General features: G+C 44.9%; 1 protein-coding gene across 2 annotated transcripts; it reads right to left on the reverse strand.

Moving 5' to 3' along the window:
- Positions 1–13,924: 13,924 nt before the first annotated feature.
- TMEM174 (transmembrane protein 174) lies at positions 13,925–21,753 on the reverse strand. Of its 2 annotated transcripts, none has more exons than XM_080973275.1 (2): positions 19,424–21,753; positions 13,925–15,312 (listed from the first exon to the last, which is right to left on the reverse strand). In XM_080973275.1, the coding sequence occupies exon 1, from the start codon at positions 21,501–21,503 to the stop codon at positions 20,964–20,966; it is 540 nt and encodes a 179-aa protein (XP_080829401.1). In that variant the 5' UTR covers positions 21,504–21,753; the 3' UTR covers positions 13,925–15,312; positions 19,424–20,963. The 2 variants fall into 2 exon arrangements, with proteins under 2 accessions (XP_080829401.1, XP_080829402.1); XM_080973276.1 differs by lacking the exon at positions 13,925–15,312 and having other exon boundaries at positions 19,219–19,497; positions 20,040–21,753.
- Positions 21,754–22,002: the final 249 nt, after the last annotated feature.

Below are 22,002 nucleotides of genomic sequence, written 5' to 3' on the forward strand. Positions count from 1 at the left end.
AGCCTAGACTGTTGTCATATTTACGAATAAAAAATCATTGTAAATGGAGTCCCAAGAACAAGAGCAAGGGCAAAATAATAAAAAAATCTCGGTGAAAAGCTAATAGCCACACCTGCCTATTTAAAATTTGCACAGGAACTGTAAAAAATCTGTTTCATTTTTGTATGTATGTATGTTTTCCCCCAGTTAGGGAATTATAATGCATTTGAGATGATAAAATTATGTGTGGTTGCATTTATAAAAGCCTCCTGGTGTTTTCAGGCTATCTGAGGACATCAAACATCTCATCATGTGACAGTAAATAGGCTGACATGCAAGATGCCCTCATCACACCACAAAAAAGGCTTAAGGGCAAACCAGCTATTTTGAGTGGGAGAAAAAAGATGAGCTCCTCCAATGAGGCAGAATGAAACAGACCCTCTTTGCACGTCAAAACAACACCCATAACAACAGAAAAAATGAATGTAGAGCAAGGATTTTTTCCAGCAATGAAACAAAGCAACAAAATGTTTTTAGACAGTATCAACATCTGGTACATGGAAGATTAGGAAGGATTTTTGCAAATTACAGCTAAAGCCTGCAAACGAAAAGCAAAACAGAACACAGAAACTCACAAGCAAATCTGAACTAGCACAGATGTGAGCTACTGCTTCGTCAACTAAAAATAAGATGCTTCCGTGGTCGTGTCTTCTTGTTTTATATGAAGCAATTGGCTGTGATGAGCTGGCACTACCCTGGACATGGTGAGCTGGTAACCTCAGGTAACGCCATGAAGATCTGGATACCAGTAACTATGTGGCAGAATGAGATATGGGCAGGCATGAGCCACGAGGCCAAATCCAGAACTTGCACAAGTCCCACTCATTTGGAAAGGATGCAGGTTGGGGCTTCCACTGGGCCGTATGCCACTACTCAGAGTAGACCAGGCATGTCCAATGTCCGTTTCGGGGTCCTAATCTGGCCTGCTGGTCCGGTAAAATCCTAAATTTTATGTAAAAAAAACCATCAACAACTTCAGTCCTAAAAACTTCATTCAATCCTAAAAAAAGGTTAACAACTTTGGTTGGCCCTTTGGTTGGCCCTCAAGGCCCTTCACTTCATCAGATTGGGCCCTCTTTGGAAAAAGTTTGGACACCACTGGAGTTGACCCATTTAAAATAATTAACATGGCTAAGCTACATGCATTAATTTAAACAAGTCTACTCTGAATTAAAGGGACGCGGGTGGCGCTGTGGGATAAACCAGAGAGCCTAGGGCTTGCCGATCGGAAGGTTGGCGGTTCGAATCCCAGCGACGGGGTAAGCTCCTGTTGCTCGGTCCCTGCTCCTGCCAACCTAGCACTTCGAAAGCACGTCAAAGTGCTAGTAGATAAATAGGTACCGTTCCGGGGGGGAAGGTAAACGGCGTTTCCGTGCGCTGCTCTGGTTTGCCAGAAGCGGCTTAGTCATGCTGGCCACAAGACCCGGAAGCTGTACGCCGGCTCCCTTGGCCTATAGAGCGAGATGAGTGCCGCAACCCCAGAGTCGTCCACGACTGGACCTAATGGTCAGGGGTCCCTTTACCTTTACAGTGGTACCTCAGGTTAAGTACTTAATTCGTTCCAGAGGTCTATACTTAACCTGAAACTGTTCTTAACCTGAAGCACTATTTCTGGGTTAGCGGAGTCTGTAACCTGAAGCGTATGTAACCTGAGGTACCACTGTACTCTGAATAAATCTTAGCTGAATAGCATCCACTGGCTTTATTGTACTGTGCTGTTTATTCAGTTTGATAGTTGCGTAACACAGGGCAGCCTCGTGTTTAAAATCATCCATAATTGTGAAAAGCAACTGCCATCAGAAACATAATCAAAAGCTGATAATAGAACACATTTACACTTTTAACCCAACCCAGTACAGTTAACAGCTTATTCCTAACAAGCAAGTTCCAGTCCATCAGGATCTTTTCAGATCTTCTTCTTTCTCCTCGGTGCACACTCTCTAGAGACAGTTATGTATCCCAAAGCAGCTTACCCAGTCCCACACATTTGACAGCCCCAAGACTGTGAGTTTTGGCACCCAAGGGGCAAAATCATGGTGGTGGTGGTTTATCTCACCCAGTTCAGCAGTCGCCAGCTGCTTCTCAGGGGCCTGCATACATGCCTCAGACGTTTCCTGAACATCCTCTTGCACTGAGGAAAACATGGCCATTTCCTCAGTCGCTGGCTTCTCTTCTGGTGAGCTCACACACTTCTCCTCTTGACACCTCTGCAGGCACCATTTCCTCTTGTTCATGAACACACATCTCATGATCTCCCCCTGTGCTGCTGGCACACATGGAGTGAAGAGATCTATAAGCAGCAGCTCTTCGCCTCCATTCTGCAGTTTTCCCTCCGCTGAGGCACTTTCCTCCTGCACCCCCCTTTTCCAAATCAGGCTCCCAGGGAGTAGAGAAATCAATCATCGTCAGCTGCTAAGCTCCAGCCGGCTCACCTTTCTCTGAGGTGTTGTCTTCCCCTTGGCCTTCAACTGTTGACTGGATCTCTTTGCAGTCCAAGCCCCTCAGCTGCCCATTCACAGACTGGCCACCCCTTCCTCCTGGGTGCCTTGCAGCTGGGCTCCTGGGCCACTCTCAACCCCCTGCAGCAGCTTATCAAGCAGGATTCCCACTTGGCATTGAGTCACACTTCTCAGCCACTCCGCCAGCAGCTGCTCCATTTTATCCAACTGCAAGCTTTGTGGTTGATTCTCTCTCTTAAACCACTCAAGGAGTGTTGCTATTCTCTGTTTTGACTCAGGTATACCTCTCTCATGGTGCTGGAGGAGACTCTTGAGAGTCCCATGGACTGCAAGAAGATCAAACCTATCCATTCTTAAGGAAATCAGCCCTGAGTGCTCACTGGAGGGACAGATCGTGACGCTGAGGCTCCAATACTTTGGCCACCTCATGAGAAGAGAAGACTCCCTGGAAAAGACCCTGATGTTGGGAAAGATGAAGGGCACAAGGAGAAGGGGACGACAGAGAATGAGATGGTTGGATAGTGTTCTCGAAGCTACCAGCATGAGTTTGACTAAACTGCGGGAGGCAGTGGAAGACAGGAGTGCCTGGCGTGCTGTGGTCCATGGGGTTACAAAGAGTCGGACACGACTAAACGACTAAACAACAACAACATACCTCTCTCACAGGCCCTCTTCCAGGAAACATGGATCCCAACTTCTGACACCAGTGTCGCACACCACCCCAATCTCCAAGTGGTGTGATATTCCATGGGTTGCAGGCGCTTAACCAGGATTTTTGTTTCCTTTCAGAAATAAGGCATAGTGGAGACTGTGGTATATTTATGAGATATGGCAAGGATACTTCTGGCCCAAAGATGGAAACAGGAAGAAATTCCAACAGTGGAAGAATGGAGAAGGAAATTGACTGAATATGCAGAATTGGACAAATTGACTGGGAAGATTCGATATCAGAAAGACCAAAAGTTTATCGAGGACTGGGGGAAATTTACAGAATATCTGAAAAATATATGTGATGTACAGATAACGCTTGTTGGTTTTGAAGAGACTCTGTGAAATAGTAAGAAATACTGCAAAAAAGAGAGTAAGAGGAAAAGGAGTGGGGAAAAGGCAATATTATGTTTAGAAATGCGTCAATAAATAGAAATTTTTCGAAAGATTGACAGAGAAACTGAGGGAAGTCAAAAATTGAAGCATGAGTGTAAAACAATTTGTTGATTGTATAAAACTTGTTTGGAAAATGAATAAAAATTATTATTATTTTTTTTTAAAAAAAGAGAGAGATGGTTTATTTACACATATATACAATCAACACCCCGAAAGTGTTTTGCTTTGCTGATAGCTGCAGGCTTGGATTCAAACAGAAATCAAACATTGCTCTCTGACCCTCTGCTTGCTGTTTTGCTTCCAGGTCACATCCCAGCCCTAAAGCTCACGTTTTGTCTTTCTAACTATCTAAGAGTTGTCGGAGGCGCACCACTCATTTTTCATCTAACACACAGCCCACTGTCTTTTGTTCTCTTAATGACCCATCACCCAGGCTATCATGTCATGAGGAAGCTAGCCTGGTTTATATTTTAACACTTGCTGGATCCAAGGATTAAAGGGATCTGGAACCCACAAACTCATAACAGTATCCTCCAGATGGAATAGATGGTCCATGAGGGTTTCTTTTGAAGCTACTTTCTAATTGAATCCACAATTACAAAATGACAGCTACAGTCCCACACTTTCCCCTCCCTCAGTCCAGATTTTCTCATGCTATCTCCTCCTCAGAGTATCTGTGGTATGAAAAAATCCAGAGGGAGGGAAGGGGAAAGGGTAGGAAGGCAGCGATTTGAAGAACATCTTATGGGCAACAGAGAATTAATGGAGGTGCTATCTATATTAAACAACAGTATGGATGAGTCCTGAATCTTTATGAGGGAAGAGCCTTTGCTAGGATGGAGTGACTGGCTGGCTTGAAGTGTGTGTGTGTGTGTGTGTGTGTGTGTGTGTGTGTGTGTGTGGTGAAGGCATAGGAGGGGCTAAGGAAGAAAGATTGTTTCTGCTTTTGAATGACCTTTTAGGGGGAATTGGCCATGCTCAGCTCAGCAGGGACCAGGAAAGACTTGCCTTCCCCCTTCCATGTTGTTTGAAATAATAAGGATTTTTTTAAAAATGGTTTAAAGTCAACACATGATGCAGAGCCATTTGGGACTATGTGAGGTGAGAGTGTAATAAATAAAATGTTATGTAGAATTGCCTTCGACAGTGCAGAAAATGATGATGACATAGATTTGTTACATCTGCATAGGGCATAGATATAGCCAATTATGGGCTCCTCCACACTTTCACTTGACCCCTATTTTGATTGTATTGTGTACTGATAAATTCCCCTGTGTTCCATGGCTGTGCCTTGTGAAAATCAGATCTCACCCGCTGAACTGGATCTCATCAGAGACATGGGAAATCCAAATAGAGATTTTGCTTACTGAGTGTCTGATTCAGTGGGTAAGATTGGCTTTTTCCCAAGGCACAGCCACCAAACAACAAGAAAAGCTCTTGGAACCATTAATCAGTATACAATCCGATCAAAATTCAAGGCAAGCAAAAGTATGGATGAGCCCTATGACTCAGCGGTGCAGTCTGCTGGGTGCAGCTACCGATTGGGATTGAAGTGTCAACAGCCATCAGTTTCACGGTTTGGCTCTGTGTCCTAACGGAGGGTACTTTCTATATACTTTCTCAGCAAATGAAGTGCACTTTCATTTATTTATTTGCAGATGTATAGACCACCTCACAACCGAAAGCAGTGTGTACACTAAGTTAAAATACTAAAGATGGCAGACTCAGGGCTAGTCCACATCAGTGCTTACTGTGTGTTTACAGCTGTTTGTGTGACCCCATTTAATTTGCAAGGTCCACATGCAGCTACCCTCTAACGCCAGTCCTGATGTTTTCCCCTTGTAAATTCAGGTTTACCCAATAGGAGGATAATCCGATAAACCTGGGGTGGGGAACAAAGTTGCTCCTCATGTACAAATTCAAATATGTACGGGTGTTGATTACTCCAATTTGAATGGGAGGGAAATGGATTAACAGCTAAATAATGCTGAAATGTGAACATGCCCACAATAAACTGAGAGCAATAAAGTATTTCTACAACTGTACAATTACATAAAATGACAGGAGTGCCTGGCGTGCTCTGGTCCATGGGGTCACGAAGAGTCGGACATGACTAAACGTCTAAACAACAACAACAAAATGACTGGGTCACAGTTCAGGAAAAGCTATTTTAAACAAAAACGTATTCAGTAGCTACCCAAATAGCAAGATACTAGGCCCTTGTCTAACTCCATTGGCCCATCTAGCCCAGTACAGTGATACCTCAGGTTAAGTACTTAATTCGTTCCAGAGGTCCGTTCTTAACCTGAAACTGTTCTTAACCTGAAGCACCACTTTAGCTAATGGGGCCTCCTGTTGCTGTTGCGCCGCTGGAGCATGATTTCTGTTCTCATCCTGAAGCAAAGTTCTTAACCCGAGGTAATATTTCTGGGTTAGCGGAGTCTGTAACCTGTAGCATATGTAACCTGAAGCGTATGTAACCCGAGGTACCACTGTATTGTTTACACTGATTGGCAGCACCCCTGCAGGGTGTCAGGCAGGGGAGGAAGAATTCCTACCTGGAGACAGGCCACTACCATGGAGGCCTGGTATGCTTCTGGCTTTTGAGGCCCTTAGCTATAATAAATGCAGCCAGGAAAAAATGCTGACACACGAAAACACAATAAGGTACCCCCCCTCAAAAAAAAGTTAATAAAGGGGAATTTATACATTCTTTTTTATTTAACAAATGCTTTTGAACTTGAGACTCTGAATCTAATGGCCTTCCTGCCCCCTCCTCCTGACTGGCCATGCTTGGAGATGCCACGATTCCAACCTGGCCCCTTCTGTGTGCAAGGCACTGCAGCCCTTGCCACCTTTCTCCAGGCTGCCAAATTCACTGGAATCCATGTGAAAGCACATAGCACGAAGTAGGTATTTGCATTCATTTCCCCAGAGAAAACCAACCCAGATGGTTGCAGCAAGTCAACCATTAATTCTGCTTTCCACCTGACCTACACACCTTCGCAGGAAATGCATCTCTTTTCAGTTGCAAGTACTGCCCCTTTGCAGATATTCTTCATGGTGTTCCTGTTGAAGAAGAGAGAACCAGCAGCAAACAAAGAGAGACTGTGTAACAGAGATCTCTTCTGCACACCACCACAACCAGGGCCGGCCCAAGACATTTTGGCACTGCCTCACCCTGCTTCATGGGCCTGACCACAACCTCTACAAATGTATAAACACATTCTTTACTTGAGGCCACCCAAATGCAATCTGGCAGCCACTAAAGCAGGAAGCCCACCTACCCCTCTGACTTGATGGCAACCTCAAATGTGAAACACATTTGCAAATGCTGTCACCAAATATCGAGATTTATGTCATGCCTCTGACATCTTCAGGCAATCTCATCTGGCTGAGTCGGTTGCATGGTGCCAAAGCAGTACAGTCTCAGGCAGTTGAGTTCTCCAAAGTGGCTTACTCCAAAGTCTCTGGACTTGGAAGAAAACAACTGAGCTGCAGCTCTTGCATGTGGCATCTGCTCCCTTTGCCATCTTTCAGAAAAGAGTGTTTCGGTTCTGTAATGCCATCATAAGGAAATCAGCCCTGAGTGCTCACTGGAAGGACAGATCATGAAGCTGAGGCTCCAATACTTTGGCCACCTCATGAGAAGAGAAGACTCCCTGGAAAAGACTCCCTGATGTTGGAAAAGAATGAGGGCACAAGGAGAAGGGGACGGCAGAGGACAAGATGGTTGCACAGTGTTCTTGAAGCTACCAGCATGAGTTTGACCAAACTGCGGGAGGCAGTGGAAGACAGAAGTGCCTGGCGTGCTCTGGTCCATGGGGTCACAAAGAGTCGGACACGACTAAATGACTAAACAACAACAATGCCATCATAACCTTCTCATTATTAGGAGAGCCCTATTCTCTTCCCTGAGTTACAGTAACCAGAGTGGTTTACCATTCAGTCCCTCTTCTCAGGGAACTCTAGGAACTCTGTAGCTCTATAAGGAAAATTGGGTTCTCCTAACAACTCTCAGCACCCTTAACAAACTACAGTCCCCATAATTCTTTGCAGGAAGCCATGACTGTTGAAAGTGGTATCATAGTGCTTTAAATGTGGCTGTAGTCTGATCTAGCAGAGCTGTTCTGATGTTCTTATGACTGGCAATGCTGTGAAAGTACAAACATTGCATTTGTTTCCAAGTGCATCCACACAATATTGTTTGGGGAGGCAGAAACTCTTCACATGGGGATGGGGAACCTGTGACCTTCCAAAGATTGTTGAACTCCAACTGCTACCAGTCCTAGACAGCATGATCAATGTTCAAGAATGATGCAAAGTGTAATCCAAAAGTGTCTGGAGGGGCACATGTCCCCATTCCTGTCTTTTGTTCCTGACTTAGCACATCTACACTCCAACCCATAGCATATGTAGACATCCTCATTAAAAAAACCAAATCAAATCCTATGAACAATTCACACACACACACACACACACACACACACACAATTTGAACTAAATATTTAATCTATTATTTTAGGAGTCAAATACTGCTTCAATGTGTTTTACCTGAGTTTTGTATTTAAAAACAAAACAAAACTTTAAACTCTCTTTAAGAGAGGAATGGTGGGGTATATGGAATATATATGATCTAAGAAACTGACATAAAGACTAAGTTAAGTAGCAGTTCAGGAATAATATAGAATAAAGCCTACAGAAGGAAGAAAATACAACATTTTGTGTAATTTAGTATAAAGATTAAAAACTATGAGATTACTGATGTGTAGTCTGATCCATTTAAAAAACACACAAAAAACTGGGAAATAATTTCTATACCCAGAGCTAATATTCTGTGCACAGAGAAGCATATTTGAACTGGAATTCTTTTTCTTCAGTGTGGATCATGAACTCATTGGCAGAGACAACTGAGAAGCAGAGGAAGTAATTTAAGAGAGATAATTGGAACATCAGTAACTCATCAACTGCAGACCACATACTAGCAGACATAGCACCAGTGAGAGAAACCAGAGAAGTTCTGAGTATATGCACAAAATTATAGGTTCCAGGGACTCAACTTAGCTCTTACCTTTGGATTAGCTTTAAATTCATAGGTAGAAAATCAGCTTTGTCCAACCTGGTGCCCTCCAGGTGCTTTTGACTATGGCTGTTACAGAAATGTAAAGCCTGGAAAAAAATAAATATGTATTTGCCTTCTGCCTAAATGCCAACAGAAGGGGTGTCAGATGAGCTTCCCTGGAGATAGAATTCCATCACTGGGGAAAGCACTACTACAAAGGCCCTTTCCTCTGTCACCACTCACATGAGATGCTAGAAGCAGAGGAGGAACTCTGATGCGGATCATAGGACACATGCAGGTCAGCGTGGAGGAAGGCATTTCTTTAGGGATGCTGAACTCACTGGCTCTGCTCTGGTTGGGGCTGATGGGAATTGGGTGTCCAACATCATCTAGAGGGCTACAGGTTCTTCGCTCTGCTCTAGCCTTTGCTTCAGTTTCTACCACCCAAGTTACAAAGAGTGAGCTTTTAAAAATTCACTTGATTATGATTTATTTATTACTGCATTTATGCCCCACATTTCCTCCAGGGAACGCAAGGTGGAATACATGGTTCTCTCCCATCAGTATTCTCGTCACAAGATCCCTGTGAGATAGGTTAGGCTGAGTTCTGATGAGAGCCCACAATCACTCAGTGAGCTTCCTAGCAGAGTGGGGATTTGAATGTTGGTCTCTCAGATCCTTGCCCAACGCTCTCACCACTTTATCACATTGGCTCTTTAAACAAATTAATGAATGATATATCCTTTATTGAAATCAGCAGAGAGGAAGAAAGGCTGAAGAATGACTCAAGAGGGATTGTTAAACATCGGGTTTCTATAAATGCAGCAGTATGAAGCCTTTGGTTGAGAAAATCATTCCTAGTCAGCAGACTAGGTCACAGTGTCAATATTCTGAATCTCACAGCTCAAAGCCTGCCTTTCTAAGAATTGACAGTTAAACCACTGTGGGAATTGTAGCTCCTTGTGGGGAATAAGGGTCTGCTCACTTTTAGCTTCCTTAAGTTCCTAGGATTCTTTAGGAGAAGCTATGCCTGTTTAAAGTGGGATGATGCTATGTTTATTGCAGGTGAGGCCTGAAGATTTGTTGCCAATCAGCATAGGTAATACTGAACTAAGGCAAGTTCCTATCTTCTTATATGCCAACCAGTACAAGTGCGTCCTGAATGTTCAAATGTGAATCTATGTACAAATCTTTGTATATAGAATGCAACCTTTTCTGAAACAGCAAGATACTGAAAGAGACAAAATTACCTTGCCCCACTTTTTAACATTTCAGCGTACAAATAAGGATATTAAATAAAAAGATGGAAGGCTGACGATGGATGGTGTCATGAGGACACCAAGCTGGTTTTAAGGCTTGCTTGTGGATGCAAGTACATGTTTGATTGAAACAATGGGCATTGCCATTTCTGGCCATTATTTCCCAAGTTTGTTCATAGCACTAAGTAGGGATGGTATCTGGGAACGGAAAGGGGTTGTGAAGGAGGAGCTGCCTCTCTGCCACCCCACCAGTAATTATACCCACCACTGAACTAGAGAAAAAGAGAAGGTCAGAGCAAAGGGACCTGCCCCAATTCAATAGCGCTTTGATTTAACAGCTCTGAGGCCTTTGAAAACATTTTGCCAAGAAAGGTTTGCCATCAACCCATATAATCTCTTATCAGAGGCCATTGAAAGTCCTGGCTCTGAGGTTAATTCCCCCATCGCAAAGCGTTTGAATCAGCCCTAAACTCACATTGAGATGAAAGCCCCCAAGTCCCCTGCTCCCCCCGCCCTCCAGCAGACTTGTCCTGCAAAACCCACTGAGATCAACCGACTGGGGAGGATTAGGGCATGTTCATCTGCTGGCTCTCCAGCAGGACGGGCAAGCTCAAAAGAAAAACAATAATTAGGGATAATTGCTTGTGTCCAAACACAGGCATTAAAGTCCCTTTCCCCTTTGGGACTTTGTGAGCTGGAATGAAAGAGACACCCCCTGTTTTGACAGCTGGGCAGGCGAACAGAATGGGTGACAGATGAAGTGAGACGTCTTCAGACATTAGGAGGAGGAGAGAAACAAGGGAGGTAGCCAGGCAGCAACAGGGCCCGCCCTCTTCAGGCTTGATACTGAAGGAGGGTCTCACCCTCCCACACACACCGCCCCATCCAACAGCATCCTGCCCTGGACATTCCCAGCCACCCAGAAGGAAGCTTTGTTTTGTAAAAGCAGCCATTTCACTGAGGCAAGCCCACCCCCTGATGGCTGGGGCAGGGCACACAAGGGAACTATTTAGTTTTTAAAAAGAAGAGTGCTAGGATTTTGCCAAACTCTTGTGTGTGTGTGTGTGGAGTTTTTGGCCAATCGATTTTATTATTTCCATTTATAGATCACTTACTATCCGGAAATCTCAAAGTTGTTGACAGTAGTCTTTATGGCATACGTACAAAAGTACAATTAAACGATTAACATAAAAAAGATGTACAGTTAAGCCTGCAACTTACGTGGGGTTACATTGTGGAGATGGCGCCTGAAGCCCAAATCGCATATACTGTAGTCATAAACCCATTGAGTTCAATAGTGGGTATGATACAGGGGAAGGCATGCCACAACCTGGGGGGCAGCACAGAAAAGGCTGGGGGGTGCCTCAGGGTACCATCTTGGTCCTGAATGCTGGTTAATATCCACATGGAGCAATTGGGAGTAAACATTCATGTATTTGTACACTGCAGCATACAGACTGTATTTGCAGCATCAGTACACTGATGACACTTAGGGCTAGTCCACACTTACGCTTGTACCGTGAATGGCTCTAAGCGGTTTCCCCCTAGATGACCCACGTGGTCCCTTCCAACACTACAATTTTATGATTCTAACATTCCTTTCCAAGGGAAAACCTGCTCTTTAGTGACAGATCAGAACAAATGGCAATCTGGGGGGAAAGCTGAATTACTGCTTGTTCCGATTAAGCACTAAAGAGTGGCCTCCCCTGGTGAGGCGGTGGAAAGCAGCAGGTTAGGAGGTAGTTTGGATAAGCTCTCAGCTCTATTTCTCTGAAACATTTAAAAAAGAGAGTCCTTGTAAGTCCTGGTCTGGTGACTGTACCAGATAACTAGTCAATTGCTTGCTTTAAATGGAGTTGTACTCCCCCTGGAGGAGCAGGTTCATGGTCAGGAGGTGCTCCAGGATCCATCTCTGTTGTATAGCACCTCAGTAACTAGAAGTGCTTCTGACTGCTTCAGCTGGTAAGACAGCTTCAATCATTTCTAGATCGGGATCACATGATCACTGTCTTCCATGCGCTGGTAACCTCCAGATTGTATTACTGCAATGCACTCTATGTGGGACTGCCCTTGAAGCTGACCCGGAAACTGCAGCTAATGCAGAATGTGGTGGCTTGACTTCTCATTGGGGTAAAATATTCTCTGCTGAAAGAATTGCATTCACTGCCAATTAACTACCTGGCTGGTGCTGGTACTAGTAGCATACAAAGGCCTATACAGCTTCACAGCCAACTGACAAGTTAAGCTATGGAGCTGACTTACTGAAGGTCAAACTACAACCTCGAAAGCACACTGTTCAGTTGTCCTTAAAGTGTGCTTAGCAAAGTGAATTTTACTTTGAAGGAAAAACAGCCACTCAGTGGATCAGACAGTAAGCAGCAAATAGCAAACTTTCCTCCACCCCCCTGCCCTACAGCAGAGGCTGAAAAGAGCAGGGGGACCTAATCCCTGCCATTAGGAGCCCCACTCCCCGCAACCACCAACTCCTGGGAGGCACCTTCAAGGGAGGATTGGGTCCACCGTTCTCCCACAGACAGGCACCTGGCATCTTCATCAGACATCTTTCAGTGACGGCTCACCCACATTTCTGCTAGGCCTGCAATTTCTTTTACTTCCATTTGGGTTTTCTGCAGATTGATGCTTTGTTCCAATTCAGCAGCAAACAGCATGCTTTCCAAGGGAAAGCGAGTCAAAAATAGAGAGCCTCATGGACCTGTGGCTAGAAATCAAGGGACAAATGGAAGTGCGGATTTACTGAAGTCAGCAGAAAGGAAGAAAGGCTGAAGAATGACTCAAGAGGGATTGTTAAACATTGTGTTTCTATAAATGCAGGCAGTATGAAGCCTTTGGTTGAGAAAATCATTCCTAGTCAACAGAACAGGTCACAGTGTCAATATTCTGAATCTCACAGCTCAAAACCGGCCTAAGAACAACTGAAAGTTAAACCACTGTGGGAACTGTAGCTCCTTGAGGGCAATAGGGATCTGCTCACTTTCAGCTCCCTTTAGTTTATAGGATTCTTTAGGAGAACCGGGGCTGTTGACACTCGAGTTGTATATCACCCACCTTATTTTTCTGATTGTGTTTTAATTGTTGTATCCCTCCCTGTGACCTTAGGGCAAGTCAATAATAATAATAATAATAATAATAATAATAATAATAATATCCCCAAGGGCCGCCTCTCTCGTCCACTCTAGGCGGCTTTTGCACAGCGGCCACGAGGCGAGCTGCAGCAGGTGGCGAAGGCGGCGCCCTGGACCCAAGAAATGACCCTGGGGGGCGAAGCGGAGGCCGGGAGGCGGGCGACTCCAGCCCGCAAAGGCCTCGCCCTTCTTTCCTCCCTAGGCCGGGCGTTTGCAAGCCAAGCCAGGTGGGGCCGAGGGGGTCACCTCGCCGCCCAGGCCAAGGAAGGGGACCAGGTCCTCCTCCTCCAGCCCCGCTCCCACCCAGCCACCGCCAAGATGCGTGCGCGCGCGCAAAGGGGACGCGTCAGCTCCCATCAGCGCGGCGGCCTCTGACGCCAGGATCGGGGGCAGCCCGTGGGAAAGCGAGCAGCCGGAGGGCTCGCGGACGCGAGGGAGGACCTTACTGGGAGGGGGGAGAGACGTGTCCGGCCGGCCGGCCTCCGGAGGGAGGCGGGAGCCCTGCCTGCTCCTCATCCTTGATTCCGCGGGGACGGGGGGGGGGGCGGGGAGGTCCGTGCGAAAAGCTGCCCCTTTTCCTCCGGCGGCCGCCCATCCTCGCGGCTGAGAAGATCGACTAGAAAGAGCTTTTCGACCAAAATTAATCCAGGGCTACGATTTCCGTGTAGACAAATGCAGATCAGATGGGGACCGTGAAATTCATCAAAACAACTGACTAAAATTACACTCTGGAGCTGTAATGTATACAATGGCATGCGAGCTTCATTAGAGAAGCCACATCCGGGGGTGGGGAGAGAGATGAAGGCAGCTGGGACCCAGATTAATACATGCACAGTATCACAGCCCTCTCCCCCCCTCCCCCTGTATCCTATATTATTTCGGCCCGGCAAATAGGATAATCTAAATGTGTTTACTAGAGCATTCCATCCGCAAATTGCATTTGTCCGTGGATAATTTAATAGAGGTGATATGGCTAAGGAGCTGGACATAGGATCTCTCCAGACTGAAGGTGGTGGTTGTGGGTTTGTTCAGGGCTGGTTGTTGTTCCATAACAGTTACGTAAATCAATGCCTTTCTTTTAAAACATGCTGGAGATGGAGAACAAAGTACAAGGAAAGTGATTGTTTCCCAAAGGATGACATGCCCATGATCTCTTTTGCAAACACGGTCTTTAATACCGTGATCGTTAATGCAAAACCGATTCCCTTGTCGGTACAGTTTAGGTTGCAGTTACGGGAAAGGAGCTGTTTGGCCCAGGATGTGGTGGTAGGGAAGACTAAAAGCTGAGATGAAATTACATAGCAGATAGGAATATGACACCTTAATGTCATCCACAGCAAAGATAGGTTCTCTGGCTTGTTTCCTAAGGTCACAGTCCTTTGCATAGTACTTACCTGGAAATAAGTCCCATTGAATTTAGTGGGGCTTATTTCTGAGTAAACATGTTTGTAGGATTGTGCTGCACATGCCTTTAAAAGGATGGAGAAGGAAGAGCCAGGAGAAAAAAGAGCAAATGTCTGACATGGACTCTGCACACTAGAGACAGCTCTGTCCATGCATATCAACCTATCATAGGTGTTTTATTATAAATGCATATCACAAAACAGGTATGATAAAACAATTTTCATTAGTATTGTAAGCTCAGTGCATTACAGTTTCCTTTCTGCTTTGAACACACACACTGTTACAGCTCCCTCCTTTGGACTTGGGCAGGTGTCAATCACTTGATGTCATTATGATGTCAGGTGATTGACAGTTGGGTGGTTCCTCACAACTGTCAAAGTTGTCCAATGGTGGATGGGGGAATGAGGAGTTCCCCACCTCTGATTTAATGCAATTTGCTTCTGTTCACACAAATGCAGGAGTGCAAGTGTCTGTGCTCTCTGTACTGGGGTAATGTTTGCACTGGCATGATTTTATAGATATTTATTTAAAGTTACAAAAGTTATAGAAGTTGAGGTGCTGCTTCCTGGTGGAGAACTGTACACACCTTGGAAATAATGGAGCAATAGAATAATGGAGTTGGAAGGGATCCAAAGGATAATTTAATCTAGAAGAATCACAGCTACCCTCTGCATTCTCCTACTCCAGGGTCCCTATGTGTCCGAAGTATTCACATGTGCATTATACCTTTTGGGGAATCCTTCACTGGAGAAACAGTTCCTGCACAGATGTGGGTGGTGGGAACAGGGGGAGGGCTGTGTTTCTCATTCTGTGGATCCAGCATGACTCCAAACAGCAAAATTCTGCAGAACCAAAAAAGTTTTGTTGTAATCTCCCCGCTACACAAGTACAACCCATATGTGACCAATCATGCTGATGATCTATTACTTGTCTAATCATTAACTTAAAATGCCATATAAGAATTTGTAATCCATAGTAAATCATTTCGGAGGAATGATTAAATGTACTACTGACTAATGTAAAACAGTCCAGTTTCCATAGCAGTGGGCTCCTGCCAAATATTGTTTAAAAGGATGGAACGCGATGAGCGGGGGCCAGGGGGAGGGAAGGAGAAAAGGAAAAAGAGGATTTGTGATCTACTATGACATAAATTATGGTAGCTGTAAATCTCTAATGCATCAGTCGCCGTTTGCAGATTATTGGGCTTAAAGTAGAGGAAGATGAAATTAACTATTTTAAGGACTGCCAGGAATCATGTGTGTTTTCATGAGGCTGCTTTGCAGAGAGTGTCTTTGACTATTCTTTATATGCTCTGCCCTGAAAAATTCTGAGTGGCAGCAATTGTTGAGAATGTAGCATGACCTTGAAATACCACTGAATACAGAAGCCCCCGGAGAGGGGATTTCCCTAATCGGACTCCAGTGTGTTTCCTTGCAAACATGGGAAACTACTGTTAAAAATAATACCAAGCTGTTTTTATTTTTTAATTTGACTAAAAGTAAATTTGATTGAGTCAATTGTACACCATGCTTCAGGGAAAATGGAAACAAAATCATTAGGACAAAAAAAAAAAAAAAACACTCTGGTGGCAATGGGAGGCTGTGGGTTTCTTTTGTCCTTAAGGAGCTGTGGCAAAATTGGTGTGAGGAGGCAGCAAGAGAGGCTCCACCTCACAGTTCTTCCATAGCAGAGGTTTTCAACCTTTTTGAGTCCATGGCTCCCTTGACCAACAACATTCTTTCTGCGGTTCCCCTGTGGGGAAAAGCGCTCTGAGCCTCAGAAGCCCAGTTGTGCCACCCCTTGCCTGCAGAGCAGGCAGCTTCTCAATCCTTTTTGAACACCCTCCCTTGTGGAGTGTTCCCTCAGACTCCTCTCCTCTCCCCTGCCCTCTCCTTGGGGGTTCTCCGGACACCCTCGTCGCCAGGGCTGCTGCAACAAACAGCCACACAAGCCCTTGGGAGGCAGAGACACAAGAGGGCATCAGAGGAGGGAGGGAAAGAAAGAGGGACAGAGGCATGTGTTGCCTGCGGCATCCCTGACCATCATTCGAGGCACCATAGGGTGCCACGGCACACTGGTTAAAAACCACTACTCCAAGTTGGCCTGGATACGAATGCCACCTTCTGATTTTCAAGCCTCTCCACCACTGCAATTCCTGATGTGTGCTAAGGGTTTTTTTAAATGTTCAACCAGACTCAGAATAGTGTAGTTCCAGAAAATAACATCTTGTCCAAGAGAACGAGGGATACCATTCCAAACTCCCAGGTCCTGAACCTGGTTGCACATTAAAAGAAAAGAAAAGAAAGTCCTGACACTTGTATTATAGAGTGATGAGGTAAATGCATGCACTCTTCAGCTGTTCAAGGGCACTTTGTTCTGGTTTGATATGTTCCAAAACCAAGTCCTAGTAGTGAAACGAGATGCAGAGACCCTGGTACAGATTGAGTCCTGACTCCCATGTGGATTTGTATTTTACATCAACTACAGATATGTGGTGGAGGGTCATGCTATGCAGGATTTGGGCTTGGAGAGCAGCTGAATTGTGTGTATGGAGACTGCAGTGGCAAATTGTGACAAGAGAGTCAACTTTATGGACTGTCCCATTATAAAATTTGAAGAGAAAGCTGTTTAGGGCAAGCGGAAACAGAGGTCGCCTCCCTATTGGCTCAGCAGTTGTTAAGTGAAGAAGATAAGCAACTTATCTCAGTTATCGCCTACAAACTCCCAGCAGCAGCCAGGGTTTGGTTCCTGCAGTTGCATCTCTCTCCTGCTCCCTGGTGTTCATTGGCAGTAATGCCAAGGAAGTCTGAGACCCAGAGCGGTTCCTCAATAGTTTCACCAGACAAAGGAGGGGCATGCAGTTCTTCTTCTGAGATAAGGAACAGTATGAATAGCCTGCTTTAGCTCATATTCCAAAACACACCTAAATGCATATTGCAACCAGCTCAGTCATTCTTAGATAACTCTCTTACAATCCTTGGGAAATATGGCCCAACTCTGATACTTCTTAAGATTTCTCAGGCCAGAGAAGAAAGGGAAAGAGATGGGCAGCTAAGCATTTTTAATAGATCAACTCTCCTAGGTTCCCAATGTTATTATTTTTTATCTAACAGACTTGTGTATGTGAAATCAAACTGCAGTCCCTTAGCAGGGAAGACCGCAAGTAGAGAGCCACTTACTGTGGCTTTCCTTAACAGAATCTTGTGTGTCCCATTTTAACCTCTGAAAGATCCTGCAATTGTGCCAACATCTCAGGGCTTGGATGTGACTCTAAGCCATAGTTTAGGGCTTTGGGAATCAGCCTAAGGTTGCTGTGGGGCTGCATACTGCTCTATTCTGCTGGTTTCATGTAGAGATCATGGGGGAACAGAAGCACATGTAAGGAAAGCATGGTGGCAGAGTGACATAGTCCAAATATATTCATTGGTGTGAAAGAAATTTAGCATAACAGGCAGGTGTGTCAGTCAAAAAGCCGCAGTTTCATAACACAACAGGTACTGCAGTATGACAGGAATATGAGAATATTATAACCAGGAAAACTAACACAACATTTCCCATGTCTGAATGCACCTCAAGTCACTGCAGAAGGGCAGTTACCCTCCCTCTCCTCCACGTGTTTCCCCTTCATTCCCCCAAATTTGCTTTGGAGGGTTAAGGGAGTCCTGAGAGCAGATTTGGGGGGAGGCTGGAGGGGAGGTGATGGAGGAGAGGAAAAGTTCTATTGTGCAAGTAGAAGTCATCCTGCCCCCTTAATTACTTCCATCAGACACAACCCTAGGAATTCGAATTCGCCTTGCTTACTTCACATGGTCTGTGGATTAGCACATAATAATAATAATAATAATAATAATAATAATAATTTATTATTTATACCCCACCCATCTGGCTGGGTTTCCCCAGCCACTCTGGGCGGCTTCCAACTGAATATTAAAAACAGTACAGCATCAGACATAAAAAACTTCCCTAAAGAGGGCTGCCTTCAGTTGTCTTTTAAAAGTAAAATAGTTGTTTATTGCTTTGACATCTGCTGGGAGGGCGTTCCACAGGGCAGGCGCCACTACCGAGAAGGCCCTCTGCCTGGTTCCCTGTAACCTTACTTCTCGCAATGAGGGAACCGCTAGAAGGCTCTCGGCGCTGGATTTCAGTGTCCGGGCTGAACGATGGGGGTGGAGACGCTCCTTCAGGTATACAGGACCAAGGCCATTTAGGGCTTTAAAGGTCAGCACCAACACTTTGAATTGTGCTCGGAAACGTACTGGGAGCCAATGCAGATCTCTCAGAACCGGTGTTATGTGGTCCCGGCGGCCACTCCCAGTCACCAGTCTAGCTGCCGCATTCTGGATTAATTGCAGTTTCTGGGTCACCTTCAAAGGTAGCCCCACGTAGAGCACGTTGCAGTAGTCCAAGCGGGAGATAACTAGAGCATGCACCACTCTGGCAAGACAGTCTGCGGGCAGGTAGGGTCTTAGCCTGCGTACCAGGTGGAGCTGGTAGACAGCTGCCCTGGACACAGAATTAACCTGTGCCTCCATGGACAGCTGTGAGTCCAAAATGACTCCCAGGCTGCACACCTGGTCCTTCAGGGGCACAGTTACCCCCTTCAGGACCAGTGAATCCCCCACACCCGCCCGCCCCCTGTCCCCCCAAAACAGTACTTCTGTCTTGTCAGGATTCAACCTCAATCATAGACATAGACATTGTCCTCATGCTTTTCTGTCCTCATGCCTCTCTCATGCTATTTTGGCACCTCCTCCACTCCCCCCATTTCTCCTATACAAATTAATACTTATAGCCTGTCCTTTTCCAAAAGGTCTCAGGGCAGGTTTCATAAAATATTACAATTTAAAACAGTAGATAGATCATTACAATGATTAAACGAAAACCATAGCACTAAATAAAATCACAGGAGCAGCAAAACAAGAGTGCAACAAGGCACACTTTGATAAAACTGACCTGGTGCAGAGAGCCTTCTTCACCAAGTGGTGGCAGCTGTCAGCACCATGCAAAACTGCTGGTGGACTTCTGACCTGGCCAGGAAGACAGGGAAGAGCCCATTATAGGAACTATTTGTCTGGTTATGACAGCTGGCCAAATCCTGGCATTTGTATGTCACTGCGGGCAGACGGAAGCACTAATTCATATTATTTGTTCCTCTGCACAAGCCCACCAGTGTCCTTGCGTACTCTCAGCTGCAAGGTAACAGCAATACTTTTGAACCAGAGTTTTTAGGAATTCTAGGCAACTAAGGAAAAAAAGAGTACCTGTGCTTAATGTAAGTTAACTTTACATGTGACCTAGAATAAAATTCAGTACCCAAGAGTAACCAGTCACATACTCTTTAACTCCTGAGAATAGAGAAAATCAACAGCCCAGGAAAAACTAGGTGAGCAGGTCAACCAGCCTGGTGGTTTTAAAATTTGGAGCCAAATGCAAAATGTTTCACATTTGGAAGGAATGCTCACTTGCATTTGTCTCAGGTGCTCAGTAAATGAGCAACACCTGTTCTCAGCAAGACCTTATCACCAAGCCAAAACCTCAGTAGACAATCCTCAGTCTCTTTGGTTCCTACTTGTTCAAGTGGATGTGGATGTTTTCAAGAAGTAATCTCTGTTCCTTAAACAGAAGTGTCAGGGATGCTTTTTAAAATGATATTTATAACCACTGTGGAAATAGTTTCTCATATGGTGGGAGGTGAGACGTCACTGTTAATATCTTCATTCAGCATCTCTCCAGGTTCTTGGAGAGTGTCAGCTGACCTGGAAATGTGATGAAGGGATAGGAAGAATTTTATAAACTGAAAAGCAAAAATTCAGGTGCCTAACAAAAGCAGGTTGTTGTATTTTTAAACCCAAACTCCACCCCCCTTTAATGCAGGTTGCACAGCCTGCCTCTACAGAGAATGATAGTCACAAAAAACCAATGCATTCTTGGGGGACAGGTAAAGTCCCAGTGTGAGAACAGCTGTGGAGCTTATAAGGGCATGTAATGCAGATCTGCTCTTCTAAACTAATTTTCAAGACCGTAGGAAGGGGAGGGGATATGCTTGATTAGTGTTGAGGAAAGCATATTCTGAATATGCTCAAAAACACCTTTTCCCCATACTATTACAGGTTTCTGGCATGAAAAACAGATTCTGGGGTAGAAATCTGGAGATCTATCTCTATTAATCCACTCCTAATGCTACTTTGACAAAATGAAAATAATTCTGTGTCGGAGGTAACAGATACATTTTTTAAAAAAAATTGGGATTGTACTTAGCAGAGAAAAATAACAACACATAGAAGATTAAAATGCTCCATGAAAGCCGCATCATTAATTAATTGGAACAGCAATATCTGTGAACCAGTTATGGCTGCTGCTTCGGGCAATGCTCTTATTTCAAGTCAGTAATTGAAATTCTGTCTGAGCAAAGACTACGCCAATGCTTCATTAACGCCACTAACCAGTGCATGTAAAAGACCTTGCAATTGAAATGCAGTGTACACATAGTAACTTACCTTCCGATTCTGGTGTCTGCAGGAAGATAAGCAGAGTAATTTTCATCTGCAGAAAAAGCAGAGTTATCCAGGGGGTTGACATTATAGTAACAAGGAGGGCTCAAAGCGGGAATTAATGGCCTGGAGAATGGAGGAATTCTAGGATGACTCAATACTTGATGAAAATTCATGCCAATACCTTCCTGGGCTGAATAAGGAGGGATGTACTGCACCACTGTGGCACCGTGGAAGTTTATAGCCTGGCTAATCCTAGTGAAAACAACAGATTGTCCAATAGGAGTCTGGCCTGTGTCAGATGCTGTTCCTTCATTTGGGCTGCATGATTTGCAAGCAATCATTTTAAACATGCACACAGCAATCAGCAAAAAAGTCACGTCTACTGAAAGCACAATAGGCCCAAGCAACTGAGTCCATTCAAAGCGAATGACCCTTTCATATTTTGCACATCCCATCATGGTGAATATAATTCCTACTAGCCCCAAGAACGCAACAGATAAAAGTAGTGTGGCACCAGCTTTGTAGTCATCAGACACCATGATTCCGGAACTGCTCGGCTAACGAGTGAAGGAAAACACGCAGGGAAGGCATCTTTAACAGCGCTCCATTCCATTACTGTGCAAACCTGTCCTGGAATGCCTAGGAAGGAGGATGTCCTTGGTAGGACGTACCAAGTTTGCACTAGTTATACAAGAACTCTGTTCACAATAGCACAGTTGGGTAACATTAGACTCTGGACTTAATCATCTCACCGGGGATAGTAAGGGAAGCTGTTTACTTATTTATAAATATATGTATACATACATAAAAAGGTAAAGGTACCCCTGGCCATTAAGTCCAGTCATGGATGACTCTGGGGTTGCAGAGCTCATCTCGCTTTACTGGCTGAGGGAGCCGGTGTTTGTCCGCAGACAGCTTCCGGGTCATGTGGCCAGCATGACTAAGCCGCTTCTGGCGAACCAGAGCAGCACACGGAAACACCGTTTACCTTCCCACCAGAGTGGTACCTATTTATCTACTTGCACTTTGACATGCTTT

Source organism: Podarcis pityusensis (assembly GCF_964106645.2).
Source record: "Podarcis pityusensis genome assembly, chromosome: 11".
In the NCBI taxonomy this organism is placed as follows: domain Eukaryota; kingdom Metazoa; phylum Chordata; class Lepidosauria; order Squamata; family Lacertidae; genus Podarcis; species Podarcis pityusensis.